This window comes from Labrus mixtus, chromosome 4 (assembly GCF_963584025.1).
Source record: "Labrus mixtus chromosome 4, fLabMix1.1, whole genome shotgun sequence".
NCBI lineage: Eukaryota > Metazoa > Chordata > Actinopteri > Labriformes > Labridae > Labrus > Labrus mixtus.
In genome coordinates this window covers 12,217,530-12,235,888 of record NC_083615.1, presented here as the reverse complement: position 1 = coordinate 12,235,888, position 18,359 = coordinate 12,217,530, and the positions used below count along the sequence as shown (strand labels likewise).

The window sequence follows — 18,359 nt, the reverse complement described above, 5'->3', positions numbered from 1 at the left end:
ACTGTTTTTTGTTTTTTTTAAATTGTGAACACCTTATTTTGAAAAACGGAAGTTACCGCAGACTCGCAGAATTATTCTCACACTAACTTCCCCGACCTCCGAAACTATTCCCTGTACAGTATTCTGTTTACTCCCGTTTCATACACGTATATCTCATAGTCAGTTTTATGGTAAGATTCGTCTCTCTCTGCTCGCTCTGCAGTCCGGAGCATTTACCATAAAGATCAGAATACGTGGGCACTTCAAATTTAGGGGCGGCTCACTTCACCATGTAAACCCGAGGAGCGGCTGGCTTGACCGCAGTGTTCTCCTCTGGGTGACCTAAAAATGAACCATCTGTAATTAAAATCAGTTAATATTAATTTTAATTTAATGTTTTTACAATAACCAGAGGTAAAATAAGTTGGGAGATGTACAAGGCGCAAATAATTAGTGCAAAGAAACGTTATGCTCACTTGCCTGACACAAGCATGGTGTCTTTTTTTAAGTAAACATTGTCTGCTGGTAGCATAAATCCAAGCTCTGTGCACTGACGGGTTTGTGTTATTTCAATTTATGAGGCATCCGCAGGGTCAGGGTGTAAGGCCACCATCCTTCTGGGGCACCAGGGGAGGGTCTTTCTCCTTTCAAAGGAAAGGAAATCAGCTCTGTGTTTTCGAACTCCTCTGTCGATAAATGAGGGCCGTTGGTTGAAACATCTGGAAAGGATTTGCCTGTTTCTCATCGTCTGCTCGGCTGGGAACCTTGGCATGCTGTCAGGAAAGCACAGCATTACCCAAAGTCACATCATCTGAGAATAAAAGAGGTGGGAGGGAGTGTAAGACCCTGCATTTACTCAATGGAATGGTTACTGTTTAATGAGACAACAGCGACCATGAGAAAACACTTTAAGGACAACTGGAGCAGCAGAGTCTCACAGCAGTGAAAGAGGCCATCGCTGAAATGGACAACCCCGGTCACAGCCATATTTCGACCGTCAGCGTGACCCACTGATTCATAGCAACAAACATAGAAACAGTAAATCCCTGGCAACCAAAACATACTTAATAACCTCATAACATAAACACGTCTGATGAAGTCCAACTGTTCCCACCTGTTGTGTGCTGAGTGTTTGGGGAATCAGTCATAGCGGGAACCCTGGCTCAGTGAAGGAGCTATTCATCCTCACATTTTCTCATTGGAAGCCAGTCCGCCACTCAGCCAACGTCTGCCAATGTTCTGAGCTAAAATAAGACCATATGGAAGAAGACAACAACACTGTTCATGGATGGGACCCAAGTGAAATCTAAATGTTACGTTGAATATTCCTTCAGAGGCATTGGGGAGAAATAAACACCCTTTCAAGTTTGGATTCAGTATGCTGTTTTAGAAGATGAACAGGAAACGCTCATCACATTTCAAACAGTAAACATCCTTATGGAAAAAGTATTCCCAAACATTGAATTAAAAACAGTTGAGCTTCCTCAGTAATATGTTAAACGGATCTGATTTGGTTAGCTTCTTGTCGTGCCTACTGCAGTGACAGTTGTTCAGAGGTAAGTCCTGAGACGTTGCTATACAATACTTTTCAGTTTCCACATTGAGTACATACATTAAATGGTTGTACACAGCTTATGCAAGAGATAAGTACTCAACTTTAAACTCATCTCTCAATAGAATTGTCAGGCAGTTGCACTTTAGGCAAGATTGTTGAACTCTTGCAGTCGAATTTTGTTTTTTGGAACTTATATTAGAGAAAAAAGGGAACTACAGATCCAGAGCTTTCAGAAGAAATTGGATGACTATAATGTTTTTATTATACACAGAGAGAGAGAGTGTAGGTACAATCACCGAGCGGAAACGTAGCTGACCTGGCGAATGCCTGAATGATTAAGGTTATAATTTAACTGATTCCAAGTCGCAACTCATATTTACTGCGGTAAATATGGTTGTATAAGTGAGCACTACATCCCAGCCACCTAAGAAAAATACAAAATAAAGAAAATATAATCCATGTTCATGATCGCGCCGAGCTGGATTCGATCTCACTAAAGCAAAATTAACACCTAACCACCTATGCCCTGCTTTATAGTGGGCGCCACCTGAACAGTGGCATTTTATGAAATCCATTAGGTATTCGTTTATGATGTCAGCATTTTGGTCACATTTTAGTTTGGCTGCTCCTACAACAACTGGTTACCTCGGTTTATCTTCAAATACCCGCACATATAGGCTAAAGGTTTTTTCTCGAGGCTACGGCCTTACAGACACCTTTGCAGAGAGCAGGTCCCGCCAGGGAGCACCACTGACTGCCTCCAAACCATCCTCCCCCTTAGGGGGATCCTCCTCAGGCTCATCCTCTGGGGCCACACTGTCACCAGCCCCAAGGCAGATGTTGTGGAGGATGGCACATGCTGTTATGACCTGAAATAGTAAAATGATTAAAAAAAAGATTATGCCTCCTGAGAAAAATAAATCCTCCTTTTTTATTTACTATTCTTCAGCATTGTAAAACATCCTATTGAGTGATTACTTACATGTGGTACAAAGGTGTGGTGCACCTCCAGCGCTTGCAGGAAGATGGCACGGAACCTGGTCTTCATCATTCCAATAGCACACTCTATAATGGAGCGTGCCCTGGAATGATGGCGATTGAAGCTCTGGGCTCCCACACCTCACACTGGCCGCTTGTATGGAGTGATGAGGGGAAGAGGGTGTTGGAGGCAAGGGTTCATACCATTGAGTTTTCTTATGCTCAGTAGAGTCTTTATGATTTTTCACCAGTATGTTATAGAGTAAGGATATCTGACCCTTGCCAGTACAATTATTCACTGCTAAGTTTTCTAATAGGACAAAGGGGGTTGTATATAGGAGTGCGTCTGTGCATAAACAAAGCTCCTTAACAGTAAATATTTAAAAAACTGTGTCTGCCAGGATGAATTGCCCTGGAGGAGGGTAGAGTGCCCGCCTGTAGAGTGGGCTGTGGCGGAGCACTCTTGCGTCGTGCACAGATCCAGGCCAGCCCACAAAGGTGTCAATGAAGCGGCCCTGATGGTCACAAACAGCCTGCAAGATGATAGATGGGAACAGTTTTCTGTTCCTGTAGCACTGACCATCAGGGCCGCCCGGTGGCTTGATGCGGACATGGCAGCCGTCGATAGCTCCAGCTGCTCCTCTGAATGCTCTGTGTCTTGCCAGCCCTTCAAAACCACGGGACACTGCTTCCAGGTCTTCGGGGGTCGTGGGGAAGTGGATGACCTGGTGGCGAATGGCCACCACCTCCTCAGTCATCCGGTGGACAATGCGATGGACAACGAGGAATCCCGAATGCTCTGGAGACCACCCTGTATGAAGTTCCACTTGCCAGCCAGAAGAGGAACACCAGGGTCTCAATTTGGGCACCCCATCCGTGTCTCCGACCCTGGTGGAGAAGGCCCCACAGCACTTCCAGGGCCTCCCGGCTCAGCCGGAAATCAGGCCGTGTGTCTCCTGCTGGGTAAAAAAATCTTAGCTGGATGAGCATGTTCATGCAGAAGTTAAAATGGTTTTCTTTATATTATATTATTATTATATTTTCTGTATTCTCACATATTATTTTAATTTATTTTCATAAATGTAGCTTTTATTTAATTATTATGAAAGCACTTTCATATAGCCTACCTATTTACATTTTTTCTATGATTTTTTTTATGTTACGTGAAATCTGTAGGAGAGTATAAAGATCCCTTATTACCCCCAAACCCATCAACATGGTCATAGAAATTGTAATTGTTTTTAAAGGTCATAGCTTAAAGTTTGGCTGAATCTGATTGAGTTTTAGATTATTATTTTTTAAAATGCTATTAGACTGTATAATTAAAAGACTTAGAAAATATATAAACTGTAAAAGATTGCCAATAGAAGAGGATATATGTCTTTCTCATTGCAGTGTAATCTGAATGCTTGATTTGACACGTTTAAACAATTTAAAAAGTGAAATATTGATTTTGGAGTAAAATATACATTTCTTTTTTTTTTTTCTTTTTGACATGTATTTATTGAGTTTTTTACATTTTACAAAAAATACATTTTAATACATTTAACAAAGCATATTACAGTCAAACTATATAAAAAAAAAGAAAAAGAAAATCCACTCCCCCCACCCCAAAGGAAAAATAGATAGTTAAAGAAAAGAAAAGACAGACCTAAAGACAAAACAAAACGCAAAACTGGGTAACGACATTATGTAATCATACACAGCTTAGCATCACATGGTATGGACAGTTAGGGACATATCACCTTAAAGTTGCCAGAGTTTCTTCAATTTCACATTCCTTTAAGAATGCAAGGAAGGGATTCCAGATCTCTTTGAATTTGGCTGATTTCTTTTTCATTGTGTATGTTAACTTTTCAAGGACAAGGCATGCTGATAGTTCTTTCAACCAGCGACCAGCCGAAGGGCTCTTGACGTCTTTCCAGCACGTCAAACACAAGTCAGTAATTTTCTTCTCTTTGCTGCATACAGTCCTTCGGATACAAATTAAGAATACAAAGTGTAGGGCAGTCGGGTACTGGATTCAAGGTCATCTGAGAAATGCATTTTATAACTTCATTCCAGAACTTTCGCATCTCAGGACAGTCCCACAGACAGTGAAATAAGGTGCCCTTTTCGACATTGCATTTAACACAGATAACAGGAATATTTGGATTCATCTTATTCAGTCTATCCGGAGTAATATATTATATTGAATCCAATTATATTGAATCAGTCTGAGATGGGTATTTATTGTTAGGAGTTGAGCTTTCGAACACAATTCCCTCCAGTCCTCCTCCGAGATATCTTTTTGTAAGTCATTTGCCCATTGAGTTTTCTTATGCTCAGTAGAGTCTTTATGATTTTTCACCAGTATGTTATAGAGTAAGGATATCTGACCCTTGCCAGTACAATTATTCACTGCTAAGTTTTCTAATAGGACAAAGGGGGTTGTATATAGGAGTGCGTCTGTGCATAAACAAAGCTCCTTAACAGTAAATATTTAAAAAACTGTGTCCGAGGTATGTCATATTCAACTCTAAGTTCTTCAAATGGAGTTAGTTTGCCTTCCTTATATAGACCCATAACTTTTTTAGATGCCCTTTGTTGCCCACATTTTAAAGCATTGGTCTTTTTTTGCCAGGAGAGAAGTTATCATTCCCCCATATTGGTGAAAAGCCAGAAAACAAAGTAGATTCACCAAGAAATGACTGTACATTGTGCCAGACATTAATTGTGTTTCTCACAAAGGGGTTAAAAATATAAATTTTGTAACTAAAAAAAATCTTGCAATTTCCTTTAAGGTGCTTAAAAAATGGTCCAACTGCTGCAAGGATGGCTTCATTACATGGTTTCATTTATTGAAATTATTGTAAAGATAACATTTGTGAGTGAGTTACAGACAAGTTATGCATCGAGTGTAAAGCAGTTAATAATTGTATTTTATTGCAACATAATAAGAGTATGAGTACTTCTCTACATCTCCCACATACATGACTTTTTTGAATGTTTGTTAAATATATGAGATGTTACTGAGGAAATATGCTTTCTTTCTATCTAGTGATTATTTAACTCAAATCTTCAGAATGTTACACAACAATATGGGTATTCAAAACTTGAATGGGTGTGCGTAATGGAGATGTGGTTATAATGATTGTGCAGGGTTTGCTGTGGTATATTTTCATGGGGCCCAGAATCCGCCCAGAATCGGAGCGACGCCCCCGGCAGCACCATCAGCAGCAGACTGTGATTGTAATGGGACGTAGTTCTGTAACTGGTTTAGAAATCATTTCTACCCTTGTCATGCACAGTGAACTCAATACCATATTTATACCCTTTTAAAAAATGACTAAGTCCCCCTACATCAGGTACTTTATATGGAAACATTTGTTGTGCCTCACATTACAGTGGGACAAGGGTTTGGGACTCTATATCTGACAAATGATGTAATTATTGAGGAAGGATTCCCGTGTTACACTCCAGACACCGTTTTCTAACAGCATGGTGCAGCTGGTGTCCTGGATAGATCTGTCTGGCTGTCCTGCTCCCCATTTGGTAAAGATCAGAGGTCGGTTTTTCATATCAGCCCCAAAATTCCCTTTTTTATTGTTGACACCGATCCAGGCAATATTGTAATTGTCCCCAAAGAACTGAGTGATCATGTTGTTCTCCTCCTCGTTCTGAGGCAATGCCAGCTCTAAGCCTCGCTGGGAGCAGAACTTGACGGCTTCGGAGAAGGAGTCTCTCTGTTTGTTGGACACAAAGTACTTCTGACCAACTCTCCGGACAAAGTCGTAGTTTATAGCTGAAAGGATTACAAATAATGCAGGAAATTAACAAGCAAAAGAAAAAAGTAACGGTGGTCTTTGATTACAAGAGAATATCATGGTAAAACTTACCCAGTTGTAACTTAGCAACTCTCGCTTTTAAGGCTTCGGAGTCCGGGCAACTGGAATCAGTGTCATCTGGAGCAAACAGAGCAAGTTAAAGCAACATACTTTGTGACTTTGTATTAAGATGGTGGCCATTTTCCTTTGCAGTCATGCTTAAGTTGGGAAGTTAAAATTATGCTTTGATGTCATACTGCTTTGTTCCAGGCAAGCGAAGAAGACACGTACAAAAACCTGCAATTCCACATGTGTCCACTTGGGGCTGGCTGCAAAGGCCCCGGATGTCACATACACACCCATTCAAAATTGCCAATTTTACAGCAGAAATAAAAATGTTTACAGCCTGCATAAATACAAAAATTTGGTCTGAATAGCTCATTTCTTTATCGGCACAAACTGTATTGGGGTTGACTGGCTGTTATAGGTTGACCAAAAGTTAGTTTAAGACAGTAGCCCCAATTTGGCGACCGCCTTGAGGATAGAGCCATATATTTAAAGGTAAACAACATGTATGAAAACATCCAATAACTACTAATATAAACTTTAGCTAGGACTTTAAATCTTTCTAATTGTATCATATAACACATTCCTATCAAAAATAACATTAGCACTCAGTCACTCCTTCAAAAACGTAGTAGCCACATATAAAGAGTGCAATTCTGCAACAGCGACGTCAAGAAGCTCCACTCATTACGCTCTAAGACATTCATATTGATTCCACAGTGATGTAATATTGGTGTCCGTGTCTGCAAATTCACATAACGTTACAACAAGAGGAAAATTGCTGCCTTGTGAAAATAGTCAGGATGTTTTTTGCCGTTTTTCTAAAAAAAAGTAAATCTTCAGATCATGAGAAAAGGTATGTTTGATTAATCCCAGGAAAAGTCTGCAGATTGTTCTGTAAATGAAGCCATAGTTCTCTGATATGAAACAAAGAATGTCACGAGATGGTTTCAAGCCTCTACGTAAGCTCAGGAAACCACTTTAGGCTCTTCTCCCAGCTCTGAGGAGTAGCCCTGTAGCCCTGCAGCATTATTCCCTCAGAAGCCTTCCACAGAGCTGGCCAATCAGAAGAAAATATGAATGTGAGGACTGCGGCCTTAAAGAATCAGTAACTAAAACGAACCTCTTCAGGCAGAGGCTGTAATGTTTTGTGTTTTTACAGATGCCAGTATAATATAAATATATATAGGATTTTAGCTGCAAATCATGCACAGCTACCAAATAAGTTTCACAGACGGACAACATGAAAGGTGAAATAAATGTTAAATGGGATCTTCAACAAACTCCATTCAGTATTACCTTGTGTACACAACGTTCGAGGTCCAGGAAATCCAGGAACTCCTGTCGACCCTTTTTCTCCAGAATCCCCTCAAGCGGAATGAAACAGACAATAAACAAATCTATAACAATTGTCATGTCACCTCAGCAGATTCAAAGAGCAAAGTGAAGAAAGATTTTAGGAAAGTAACATGGGAGGATGAAGAATTTTGCAGATTTTTTCATTCTGGCTACAAAACGAACCCTAACCCATGAATTCATTATACCAACCTCGAGGGCCTGGTTTACCAGTATATCCAGTTACACCATCTCTACCGGGAAGACCTGGTAACCCAGAAGGTCCTCTATTACCTTTGGGACGTTGAAGTTGACTGAAACCAATAGGAGCCATCCAGCAGATAGTGCAGAAAACAACACAGAAACGAAACAGCCACATCTCCATAATGCAGAACTGCAGAACACAACTGGAAAAATAATATCACATGTGTCTTTTTACATCAGGAGAGGAAGAAAAAAATGTGCATGGCTCCAGTAGTTCTCTAGTAGCTTGTTGTCAATTAAAAGTAAATTCCATTTACACAGATATACAGTATATGTATGGGTGCAGAATATACATAAATACATTTGTTTTATTACTCCTTCAACTTGAATGTATTTCACAGCACTAAACAGACAATCAGCATATCATACAACCACTTAAAAACAAATTAAAAACATGAAATGATGGGTAAAGTAAGCAGAGCGGACTTACTGTATGAAGGGAGACGGCTCTGTTGGTTGTGCTTCTGCTTCACATCTTCATAAGTAAACTCACTTGAAATATTATGTTAGACTCAGGAAAAAGGAATTTCAGTCCAGAATAAACAACAGATGCCAAATCTCCTTTGGGATACATAGCATAGAGTAGAAGATCATCGAAGGGCCAACACCCTCCCCTCGTCTTCAACCAGCAATGGCAGATCATAGTGAAAACCCAAATATCTTTACCACACATTAAAATGTCTTCTTTGTATAAAACAAACTTGATTGATTTGGATGGATAGATGGTTGGTAGATAGATAGATAGATAGATAGATAGATAGATAGATAGATAGATAGATGGATAGATAGCTAGATAGATAGATGGATAGATAGATAGATAGATAGATGGATAGATGGTTGGTAGATAGATAGATAGATAGATAGATAGATGGATAGATAGATAGATAGATAGATGGATAGATAGATACATTTGGCATATTTAAACATAGATTTGTTTTCTCTATAATCCCTGTGATCGCTGGTAAAAAGGAAAGGAAAGGAAGGGTGGTTTTGAACTCATGTGATCTTCTTCTCCAAATCCCAAAAGATACATTACATCTGTTGTTTACTGTGGAGCAAAATTCCTTTTTCATGATGTTAAGCTAATGTCTCAGTCAGTTTTCTCAGTCAGGATTACAAGAAGAAGTACTCCGAGCAGATCCTTTGTTAATACGGTGAGTTGTTGGTTTTATTTCCTTACCTTTGTTTGCACAGGATTTAATTTTTTGTAGGTTTTTTGCAGTGCTTTACAGACGAAGAATTTTGGTTTAATGCTGTGAGATGCATCAAAGATAAAGAAGTATTTATGGCAATAACTTTTCTGCTCATCCTGTTTGCCTTGATCTTGAAGTACAGTTATTTCTGCAAACTTGCACATCCATTCAGACTGCATTATTATTGTCCTTGTGAATCTGTAAATGAACACCTTCGAGTCCATAGTCCAGATATCTCTGATGCCACTGGAAATGCTAATCTACATTTTAGATAGTTTACATCTTCATTGAGGAGATGAGGCTGTGTCTATTATCCTACATCGTCTGCTTGATGGCTCCTGTTTGCCTCAGTCAACTTCAAGGTTGTCCTGGACCCAAAGGTGACCCAGGTCTTCCAGGAGTTGATGGGAGAACTGGTTCACCTGGTTTACCTGGATTAAAGGGGTTAAAAGGTATTTTTTAGATTATTAACTTCACAACAATATATTTTCTCAATATATTATTCCTAACCAAACTTGAGACATTTTTTGTCTGAATTCTTGAACTTAAATGTCGGACCGACTGTTTGTTGAATTCTCACACTTGAACCTACCTCCAACTTCTCAAAATCAAACTTTGACCTAAACTCAACCTAGACCTAACTTCTATATTTTTTTGTTTATTTGTGTGTGTCTGCTAAGAAGAGTGGACATTTGATAATGTCTTGTTTACTGTCAATTTCTCTCCTCTTCAGGGGACAAAGGATACAGTGGACTGCCTGGGGAGCCTGGAAGACCTGGATTGAGTGGGATATGTTCACAAGGTAAGGTATTTCAAGTTTTCAAGTTAAATTTGAGCACATTTCTGTTCTTCATTATACTGAACAGTGAAATATCAGCTATGGTATAGTTGTTAGACAATGGGCAGACACAGGAAGATAAACGCTCATTTTAAAAGGATGAACTTTGTCTTTGCTTTCCCCCTAATCTTAGTTAAAGACACATGACTATTATTTTGTGACATCCAAGCTAAAGTAGTTATAGTTCAGTCTGATTTTACCATGATTTATTATATATTATCATGGTTTATATTGTCGAAATGATTTCCATTCAGAGAAACAGATGAAGTCCAGAAACAATGCAAATTCAAAAACACATAAAGAAATGCAACAACAGATACATACTTCTTATAAAAGAACATACTGCAAAAAGACAAAACAACTGCATTAATAGAAAATGCACTGCAAATGCAATAAACAATGCAAAATCAAACAGGCTGCAGCGAGATTACAATTGTCAGCCTATGTAATAATATGGGAAAAATGAAACCTGTTGCACTCTTTCTAGTATGAATTTGCTGGGGAGTTGGACACATCTTGTATTGTTTAACTTGTATAATCAATAATAATTGCATATTCATATATTTTATATATATATATGTATATATATATTGGGGAAGGAGGAGTAGCCTATACATGATTTTAAGCAAGTTATTAAGTTTAATTGTTTCCATTCAATTCAATTAGAGATAGGACAGTGCATAGAGTCAGAAATTGGGGGGAGAGAAAGAGTAGGAAATGATATGCAGGAAGAGAGCCACAGGTCGGATTCAATTCCCAGGCCACCAACTTGGTTGACTACAGCCTCCGTACATGGGGCGTGCGTACCAACCACTAAGCTACCGGGACCCCCCAGTTTTATATCATTAATATTATCAAGGACCTTGTTGGCATAAGATAAAATATTAAACAATGGACAAAGTTTGGTGATTAAACTTCTTTCTGTTTCATCCAGATATCGTTGATTCCAGCTGCCCGGACCTCAAAGCCTTAGAGAAGAGTGTTGTTGAGTTAGAGTTGAGTAAGTATCATGATAAACTAATACAAGAATGATAATCATGCTCTGTTCAAAGCCAACATATTTAAATATCAAAACTGACATCATCTTAAACTTCATTGTCATTTTGTTCACACATTTGACTCAGTTTGGTAAATTTGTTGCATTTGCTTGTATTTCAGTCGCACAGGGCTATTTACAATTTAATAACCAGTTTATTTAAAAAGTGTTTGCTCATCGATTTGTGGTTTTCTGCATTTCCTCTCCTTTTCAGCTATAAACTACGACTTCGTCCGGAGAGTTGGTCAGAAGTACTTTGTGTCCAACAAACAGAGAGACTCCTTCTCCGAAGCCGTCAAGTTCTGCTCCCAGCGAGGCTTAGAGCTGGCTTTGCCTCAGAACGAGGAGGAGAACAACATGATCACTCAGTTCTTTGGGGATGTTTACAAAATGGCCTGGATCGGTGTCAACAATAAAAAAGCAGAGGGGAATTTTAGGGCTGATATGAAAAACCGACTTCTGAGCTTTACCAAGTGGGGAGCAGGACAGCCAGACAGATCTATCCAGGACGCCGGCTGCACCATGCTGTTAGAAAACGGTGTCTGGAGTGTAACACATGAATGCTTCCTGAATGGTTTCATCATTTGTCAGATATAGAAGGTTTCCAATCACTTGCAAGTTGTGTTTTAATTCAACGCATGCCAAAGTATACACATAAAGCACTTAATAGAAAGTTGTTGGTTTCCAGCTGAAGTGTTAAGTTTAGTATTACGGTATTATTCCATTAAAATGGGATTCATCTTTTTTTTTTTTCAAACCTGGGACCTGTTTAAGATGTATAATCGACCAGTGGGTTCAAACTGTTGTGTACTTGCTCAATGAAATCCTTTTGGTGGACTTTCTTGAGGAAAGAAATGGCACATTATTTCATGATAATAATATTTGTAATTCATGTGATAGTTTATTTTTCACTTTTATCCAATGGTTCTTAATTTGTCCTGACAAAATATGAAATGCATCGGCAGCAAGGCATTGTTTCTTTATCTGTAAAGAACATCTGTCAAGAATAAGAATGACAAAATATTTTCAAAAGCTCTGTTTAAAAAGCATAGGGCACAATAAAGAATAAAACAGTGTGAATTTTAAAATTAAATTCATATTTTTCCATTCCTATCATTTGCAGTTTATGTAGGCTAATTTGACAGTAGAGGTACTCTATCTAATGGAAAGAGAATAAATCCCCCCCATGGAGTCCAGACACTCGTTAATGAATGTGACGCAGTTGTTTTCTGGCCGGAAGTTAATGAAATACAACATAGCCTATGTTGTGAGAAAGGAGGTTAATTTTAGATTGGGGCTGACTTTTCATGACAACAAGGAATACTTTTCCTTTTTGGTGTAGGCTACTTTAATTTTAGACTAACACTGAATTGCAAAGTTTAGGTTTAAAATGTTAATTAGGCCTAAATATCAGATTTTTATTGTGATTGATTTAGAAAGTTGCCTCGCAAATTACCTATTCAACTTTCCGATTGAGAGAAAAGCTTCCAACTTTCTCTTATGCAGTGGTAAAGGTCATTTTAATTTGACCCATTTCTACTGATTGTCGGCCTATTAATCGTGAAGGTAAAACATTGTGTTCGTCTAAATATTGTTATCATCAGAGACTCTGCATTAAAGTTGACGCTTTTGTTTCGGAAAAACATGGATGTTGACATCGCCTCCAGCCTTAGATAGCTTAAATGTGTTTTAGAAAGCGGAAGAGCGATAATTTATTTAATATCAAAATAAGACATCAATAAAATGAGAAACACGAGAACATATTGTATAAATTGTTGTATAATTATTGAACAATTGTATAAACAACAATTAACACGATATATTTTCCGTAGCAGAGTGGCGCAGCGGAAGCGTGCTGGGCCCATAACCCAGAGGTCGATGGATCGAAACCATCCTCTGCTAAGTGTTTTATTTTTAAATCCCCAACTATTTCCTGTGTGCTTTATATCGCGAGAAAATGTTTCTTTGTTGGTCCCAGAGAAGTTACTTTGTAGAGAAAGCGTTCACCTTTTAAAAATACAATGCTCTCAGTCGCGTATCAAAAGTTATCGACAATAGGCTATTTAATGTAATTCTTTGACATAGTAGGTACGTTTTATAATCGCTGCAGCAGCGCTATTTTAGATTACTAAATACATGGACTTTTAAAAGTTTTAACTCACTGAAGCAACAAAATAAACAATTTTCCGTGATAAACTGTTGCTTGGCATTGTCTCAAAAGTAAGTTTCCATGACTTGTAGCCTACATTATAGCCGCAACGTTGCATATAGTTTTACTTTTTCAACATTAGATATCCTAACATTCAGCAGCTGTTACAGTCTGCATGAGTTAAGTATTTACGTTTGTTCCAATTGAGAATAACAGCTCGGCCAGTAAGATTACTTTGGATGCTTAGCACCCTATGCTGCAGACGTGCCAGCAGAGGGCAGTGTTGTTCCAAATGTCAACATGTAAACCTCTCCAACTGTACAAATTCCCCTTAAAAATTGTTCAAAAACTTAATATGGGTTTTTTTTCCTGTTTTTTGTGTACAGCTACACCTGTGAGATTAATCTCATTAGACCCTCTTGACACCAAATCTCAGAAACGACGTCAAACATCACCAAGAAAAACATTTTGAAATCTATAACAATATTTCTGTGAATGCACTGATTGGAGAAATCCATAAGAAATAAAAACATCTAATCTCTGCAGTGGCCAAAAGGTCTGACTTGACTTAGAGCATTCATTTTGCTAATAATTGCTAAAATCATATTCTAAAAAAAGCCATCCTCAATGAAACATCTTTTCTTACAACTAACCTTTTCCATCATAAAATATTAATCATCTCTGTCATCAATATAATTTTTTTTTTTAATAGATACAGTTGTAGGCTAAAAATGACCTGTATTGTTAAAGCAGCAAAATCTGTTTATTTTTGCATAAACTATAAAGTAATGACAGGCAGGTAATAAGCAGAAGCTTGAAAAAGAAGATGTTTGGCCTTTTCCTTTAAAAACATCTGAAACGTCCAGCTTTTGTTTGAATTAAATACATTTTCAGTTTAGATGGTTTCTGGACTAAATTTTTATTCCAGGTCTTGTAACTTTGAGATCAAAAATCCAAAGGGAACTTTCCAACAATTTTTCCAAATGTGTGATTAAACATGACCTTTTTGTACCCACTCAGTTCTCCCCTTCACAGACTTGTCCCTGGAGGCCTCTGGCAGACAGCGCTTCAGATGAACTCCTCCTCCCCATCACTTCAAGGGATTTTGCTCATCACAGCCCTGCCTCCACCGCCCACCACACCCACCTGAATCACACCAGTACAACCTCTGAGAAACCTGAAGTGATGGGTGTTTTTCTGCTAGATACAGCACTGCTCCCATGCATCGTTTGCTGTCTCTTTCCCTGCCTTCTCTCTCATGCAGCTTTCTGCCTCTCTGCATCTCTATTTCAGTCTCTCTCAGGCCTGACCACATAATGACAGACCATGCTGTATATTAAAGGACCCTGCCCTTGTGTCCTGTCCCGGTCACCTCCCTTTCCATGGGCCTTTATAAGCCTCTCACTCAAGGGGGGGGCACTACTCTCCACAGACACATTGGTATCTGGAAGGCTCGCAAGAAGACAACAACATCTACCTGTCCAAACGCTAACCATGGATAACCATTCGTACAACTTCCCCTCAGACTGCACCCCGCTCACCAACTGTAAGTCTGCCCGTAAGCCAGCTGGATCCACTGTCGTTAACATGGGCAACACCGGCAAGAACCCTCCCAAGGACTATCTAGTCTGGTCGCTGTGCAACACTTTGTACGTTAACTTCTGCTGCCTGGGGTTCATGGCACTCATCTACTCCATTAAGGTCAGAACTTGCACTTTTTTTTTCTTTAATCAACTTCTTTGATGTTCTATGTTTCATTAAAGTGGTACAAACAAGTGTCCAAAAAACATGAAGAGTTTATTCTGGTAAAAGAAGCCCAAGCAATGGCTGAGTCGGTCTCTCTTCTACAGCGTCATCTTTTCAAATCTGTTTTAGGCGTTTTCTCATTTTTTACAACTACAAATCTGTTACATTTACTAATAATAAGTTATTATTTTAGCACACGGCAGAGGTAGAAACACTGGAGAATACTTGGTCATAACAGAGAGCAATTTAGAAATGATCAATGTGCAGTAAAGCGTTACATTTTATTAGTACAAGTAATGTGCAAACTAAACTGTAAACAGCAACACTATGAAGATTTAAATAATTTGTCTAATTCTGACAGAAATACACAAGAAGGGCCCAGCTGACAAAGAAAGCTCTGAAACATTGGGCATGTTGTGGCATATGCCACATTGGGTTAGGGTTAGGGTTGGTCTAAAAGACCAACAAGGCCATGCTGTGAGATCAGAGTATTTAGCTTTGCCAGATTTCGGTTGCTGCCCTTCAAAAATGTATCTCGTGTATCAAGCAAGGAAGATTTCTGTTCTAAAATGAAAAGCCATACATTCAAATCATCATAGCACTTGTTATTCTCCCTAGTAGGATGGCACAAACACAGGAGAAAGTTGGTGCGCCCTTCACCGCAGGAATGGGGCTGTGTAGAAAACAGGAACGCAAACCAAAACAAAACCTTTTCTCATGTTAAGACGACTCAAAATGCCTTGTACAGAGCTGGACTGGACAAGCTGTGCTACTACCTGGACAAAAAAAACCTCACCACTAAAAGGGCGTGGATACATCTTTTTTTTTTTTTTTTTTATCTTTCATGTGTCTGCATTGGGTAAAACTCTGAATCACAGACCTAGTATTGGCTCAGAAGTCAAATTAAAGGCAGCCACTGGATGCTCGTCTGAGGAGTTTAAAAAAGGCATAATTGGCATCCTCCTAATGGGCAAGTGCTCATGGGAAATTAGAGAGGGCGAGGAAAAGACTCAGCCTGGGCTGTTCCAAAGTATACAGATAGGAGTTGCTCAAGGATTTAACATCACTCCTCCCTTCCACAACCTTGAGTCTGCACACTAAGGGGAACAAGTGGGCAGTATATGATGATTAGAGAACATGTTTTAAACAACCCCCTGTCAAACATTATAATAAGCCTTTGTTTGCCCTCCCACCTTCACCATTTAAAGTGTAACTGGGTGTAGACACTAACTCAGCACATTGGCTCATACATACAGAGCTGGCGTTAGGGTTAAACAAGGATTTTTTCCCGCTGTCTTTATTTATGCTTTAGTAAATATCGGCTTAAATGTTTGTAGATAATAATGTGAATGTCTGTGTGTGTCTTTGTGTCTTTGAAGGCCAGGGACCAGAAGACTCAGGGAAATCTGCTTCTGGCCCAGGAGTGTTCGGACAAAGCCAAGTGGTACAACATCCTGGCAGCCGGCTGGAACCTGCTGATTCCACTTCTGGCCGTCGTCCTGCTCGTCCTCCTGCTCGTCCACCTGGGAACGTCCCAGGGCTCCTTCGACTTCTTAGGAGAGGACGGATTCCAAAACTTCATGAAACTGTTCAGCTGGTAGATGCAGATGGAGAAGAAAAAAAATAGTCTCAAAGACAACACATTCACACTAATAAGGAGAGTGATTTTGATTGGATTCAGCAGATGAAAGCTGACTTTAAAAAAAAAACTCCTTTAAATGTCTTCTAGTTTAAGCAAAGCGTTTAAGAAAGTCATCTCTGAGGTGCACATATTTAAATGTTAGCATCACATATTCGGCCAATTAAAGAATAAAACAGGTCATTTGACAAGAACATTGGAGCTAACACAAAATATAAAACATACTTCTTTTAGGGGATCATGAGTGTATGGCTTTTAGTATTTGTGCATCTCTAATGGTACCATCAGTATTATAACCAGTAAGTCTCCCAGACACGGTCAGTTTAAATGTGAAGTCAAAGACTGAGGAGCCTAAAAAAAAAAAAAAAAAAAAGACGAGTATGGAACAGAAAGACTATAGGAGCTGAATCCAGGCTGAGAGCTATACTCGGGGTCATTTCTGACGTATTTATTGTTGTATTTATGTTGAAAGGAAAATCTTAAGACAGCTGTAATGATCTCTGGTTCAGGTTAGACGGAGGAGAGAGGAGAAAAGAAGTGAAAGTCTGAATGTTAGGATGATGAAAAGCCACTTGACAAAGGACATCAACCTTCACCTCTCATTAATAGTCACTTATTCTGTTCCTTCCACAGGTTTTAGATCATATTTCTGTTTTCATATACATCTATGTTTTATCATTATTCATGTTTTTTTTTTAAGTATTTTATTGTGTTACATAATCGTATTACTGACATCTTGTGAGTGAGCTTAATAAACCAGATACAGTGTTTCATTGAAAAACACTCCAGTCTTAATTTTTTCAACATATAAATCTTCTGAACATTTTCAGGCCTTTCCCCTCTCCACCACTGAATGAGGGATTCCCTTTAAATAGGTCCTGCGCCTCTGCTGCTGCACCTGCACCCATTCCTGATTATTAAGGGTGTCGTTGGTTTGATCCTGGGCCGAATCTGAGGGAAAGGACAAGGCACGGTTGTTTTAAACCCAGCTGTGCGCCTGCTGCTGTACCGACTATAAACAGATCATCCTTTTTAGACTATGTCTAAGGCAGGGCTGCCCAGGCAGACCACTACAGAGGTGACAGCAGCAATGTGGAGGCCTGCTGCTTATTTCTAATCTGCTCGCAGGTTTTAGGTTTATCACAGTTTGAATGCTGCATGTCGTAGAAAGATATGCATGTTTTGTATTAACCCTTTGATGAAACAGATGAAAGGATATTTTTAATGATCAGAAGCAGAATTGGGCCTCGATGGTTTAAACACAGAAGGAATTTGTGTTACCATTTTGGTGCATTTCAAAGTGGACAGCAGTACTTCTAGAGCCAAGTACAAATGAAATACAATATAAATGTAGAAGTTTAGGATAACTCATTTGTCTCAGTTCTTCCCTCTAAAAGTATTTGTACATCAAAACAACACTTGGATTGAAAAAATGGAGCCAGAACAAAGTATGTACAATAAACCTATTTGCTGTATATTTTCTACAGAAATGTGCAGTGTGTTACCAAGGGAGCAAAAGTTGACTTTATGAAGTACAGAGACAGAGTGAGTTGTACAAAGATGATAATCTACTTAATGTGCATTATTACAACATATAGTGAGATATGAAGGCTCTTTTTCATGTTTGGTACCACCTTAAAGCTCGCCAGTACAGATTCAGGTTGGGAGGGAAAATTACTATGCTGAAGTTTAGCTTTCTAAAGGCACACGTTTGGAATGATAAATCCCGTAGAAATACGAATAAAATAAGACACCAGACAAGGAAAATATTTTCA

General features: G+C 39.0%; 3 protein-coding genes and 1 non-coding gene across 6 annotated transcripts; 3 read left to right on the top strand and 1 right to left on the bottom strand.

Moving 5' to 3' along the window:
- Positions 1-5,327: 5,327 nt before the first annotated feature.
- LOC132972808 (mannose-binding protein C-like) lies at positions 5,328-8,560 on the bottom strand. Its single transcript, XM_061035906.1, has 5 exons — positions 8,414-8,560; positions 7,933-8,113; positions 7,684-7,752; positions 6,391-6,456; positions 5,328-6,296 (listed from the first exon to the last, which is right to left on the bottom strand). Exons 2-5 carry the CDS (start codon positions 8,102-8,104, stop codon positions 5,920-5,922), a joined length of 684 nt encoding a protein of 227 aa, XP_060891889.1. The 5' UTR covers positions 8,105-8,113; positions 8,414-8,560; the 3' UTR covers positions 5,328-5,919.
- Positions 8,561-9,032: 472 nt separating this feature from the next.
- Positions 9,033-11,996, top strand: LOC132972807 (mannose-binding protein C-like). 3 transcript variants are annotated; one of them, XM_061035904.1, is made up of 5 exons: positions 9,033-9,137; positions 9,472-9,628; positions 9,910-9,978; positions 10,949-11,014; positions 11,265-11,996. In XM_061035904.1, the coding sequence occupies exons 1-5, from the start codon at positions 9,069-9,071 to the stop codon at positions 11,645-11,647; spliced, it is 744 nt and encodes a 247-aa protein (XP_060891887.1). In that variant the 5' UTR covers positions 9,033-9,068; the 3' UTR covers positions 11,648-11,996. The 3 variants fall into 3 exon arrangements, with proteins under 3 accessions (XP_060891887.1, XP_060891886.1, XP_060891888.1); XM_061035903.1 differs by having other exon boundaries at positions 9,054-9,137; positions 9,469-9,628; XM_061035905.1 differs by having other exon boundaries at positions 9,066-9,628.
- An 884-nt stretch (positions 11,997-12,880) lies between these two features.
- trnam-cau (transfer RNA methionine (anticodon CAU)) lies at positions 12,881-12,952 on the top strand. The gene has a single exon. It is a non-coding gene; the product is annotated as a tRNA-Met (tRNA).
- A 1,102-nt stretch (positions 12,953-14,054) lies between these two features.
- On the top strand, positions 14,055-17,365 carry LOC132972806 (interferon-induced transmembrane protein 5-like). Its single transcript, XM_061035901.1, has 2 exons — positions 14,055-14,900; positions 16,325-17,365. The coding sequence occupies exons 1-2, from the start codon at positions 14,526-14,528 to the stop codon at positions 16,544-16,546; spliced, it is 597 nt and encodes a 198-aa protein (XP_060891884.1). The 5' UTR covers positions 14,055-14,525; the 3' UTR covers positions 16,547-17,365.
- The last annotated feature ends 994 nt before the right edge of the window (positions 17,366-18,359 follow it).